Here is a 2,500-nt window from a genome sequence, read left to right on the forward strand (position 1 = left end):
TTCACTGTTACTAACTTATGCCTTTTCATGAATTTCATAGATTATTTCCCATTAAATAACGGTGTTGCTCTCTGCAGAACAAGGTGTACTATGTTAATTTTTTTTTTTTTTTATTGAACAGCATCATGTGCATCATCTCACTTAGCCTCTCTTCCCTTCCCCCTCAGGTAGCCAACCAAGGCAACCCAGAACTGAAGCTTCTCACGGACGCGATGGAGAAGATCCGCTACGCTGGAAGTTGGACGCCGGTGGAACACCTGAGTATACACGGGCTTCTGCCCTCCACCAAGAACTACATGACCTACGAGGGGTCATTGACGCAACCCCCGTGTCACGAAACGGTGACCTGGATAGTGATTAATAAGCCCATCTACATCACTAAGCAACAGGTGAGTCAGGCCAAAGGAAAATTTTTACTGTTATTGTCGTTTCATCTGTCGAAAAGCGTTCTGTTGCCATAATTGGTTCAAAATTCTAGACAGGAAGTCTTCCTGTCTCCTGCATCATGGTAATCATCATCGTTTTGATTTATTATTATTATTATTATTATTATTATTATTATTATTATTAGTTGTTGTTGTTGTACTGTTAGATTGAATTCCATTTCTTTCTCTTAACACTTTTCTGTTGATGTGATACCGTTCGTATAAGTACTTCTATTGTCTTGTAAACTGATATTTAATAGCTCGCATAATAACAATTTCCTTATACATTTCCATAATCTACAGGCCAACGGCATTGAATTAGATTTTTTCACAAAAATTAACTTTTCTAAATAGGATTCTCCACAAGACATGGTGAAAATTGTTTAAGAGCTCCTCATCAACATTTTGTGTTTTTCACTTAGGGGTATTTAATATTAATGCTGTGGCGGGATGCAAACAAAGCAAACCCTACACCCTTGAATTTTGCTTTCTGACACACATCTCTACAACGTAAACATTCCCCTTGCGTTATCTTCAACTGGACTCTTGTATAGAATGGACATTTAAACAAAACTTAAGCTTAAAACTAAAACTAATCATCAGCCAAAACAATAATCATAATCACAACTAAAACATCATCATCATCATCTCTTACGTCCTTTATCATCATCTAATTCACGCTTCATAGTCATCAGCCATGTAGGCCTGGGCCTTCCTACTCTTCTAGTACGTTGTGAAGCCGAGTTGAAAGTTTGGTGAACTAATCTCTCATGGGGAGTTCGAAGAGCATGACCAAAACATCTCATTCTACCCTTAACCATGGTCTCGTCCTAAGACTCGAGTAATCTCTCCTATAGTTTCTTTTTTAATCCTATCCTGCCATTCAACTCCCAATATTCTTCTGAGTCCTGTGATAGACGAGATGTCTCTTTGGCTTCTACTCCTGATACCTGGCGGATGATCTTACTGGAATTAGTAGGGACCGGCAGAGGTCACTTGCCTTGATTAGATAGGCAATGCGCTTCTCAAGGAACTGGCTATCCTCTGATGAATTTAGCCAATGAATCCTCTATGGATTTAGTCAGTCTGTGCTAACAGTACACTTTCTGTCAATCTGACAACTACCTCAGGTGATCGGGGTCGTAGATATCATCATCATCCTCATCATCATCATCATCATCATCATCAAAAGAAAATTCCCATCCATTCCGTATACATACCAATCGTTAACTTCCTGATCAAGATTTCAAAGAATAATTCATTTCAAGTCTTTGTACAGTCCACATCGTCAATTTATATTTCAATCAGAACAGGAGAGGGTGGGTAGAGCCGTTCCCCACAAGAGAGGAAAAAGAAAAGAAGGAATTACCGTTTCTTAATTACACAAAGCATTTCAAAAATATATCCAGCATTGACAATCGACTTCCTACCGTAAAGAAAAAGGAAAAAAAGATATCGCTCAGGACGTTTGCAACTATCATAACCTATCTAACGATAAAAAGTAGACAAAAAACCCTCCATTATTTCAGCAGCTGAACTCGCTACAGATAACCATCACAATTAACCCCCCCCCCCCTCTCTCTCTCTCTCTCTCTCTCTCTCTCTCTCTCTCTCTCTCTCTCTGAAGGATTTAGCAAACAAATAAAGAAAAAAATGACCCCCACAATGCTACCTTAGTACGTACAATTGGATAGGAATTCCTGGCACACCTCGCTCCGAGGAAGTACACCCGCACCAAACAGTTAGCGTAAGGAAACATGGCAGAGGTGTTGGGGGATAAACACAAGAACTCGCCGTTCAGAAAGGTTTTGACAGGGTGCACTTTCTCAGAGCTAGGTGTGGCAGGAATTCCTATATCCAACTGTACTTATATGTTGTAAAGGATTTCAAACACTACTACATTGAATTTATCCAAAATTCATTGTAAGTTATTTCCTGAAAAAGTACCTTAGAGAACTTTAGGAACAAGGTAAAATAAGATTTCTGCTATTTTATATTTTCCTAATGATTGAGTTCATTGTCTGCATAATCATCTTGATTATATAGATGTTTCGACGTGGTTCAAAGTATGAGGA

At 38.8% G+C, this 2,500-nt stretch overlaps 1 protein-coding gene across 2 annotated transcripts in view; it reads left to right on the forward strand.

Moving 5' to 3' along the window:
* The first annotated feature begins 173 nt into the window (after positions 1 to 173).
* LOC137638160 (carbonic anhydrase-related protein 10-like) overlaps positions 174 to 2,500 on the forward strand; it is a 62,744-nt gene continuing 60,417 nt past the window's right edge. For both annotated transcript variants that reach the window (XM_068370248.1, XM_068370249.1), the window contains exon 1: positions 174 to 389. In XM_068370248.1, the coding sequence (XP_068226349.1) occupies positions 213 to 389 (177 nt within the window). In that variant the 5' untranslated portion in view covers positions 174 to 212. The remainder of the gene's footprint in view (positions 390 to 2,500) is intronic.

Source organism: Palaemon carinicauda, chromosome 3 (genome assembly GCF_036898095.1).
Source record: "Palaemon carinicauda isolate YSFRI2023 chromosome 3, ASM3689809v2, whole genome shotgun sequence".
NCBI lineage: Eukaryota > Metazoa > Arthropoda > Malacostraca > Decapoda > Palaemonidae > Palaemon > Palaemon carinicauda.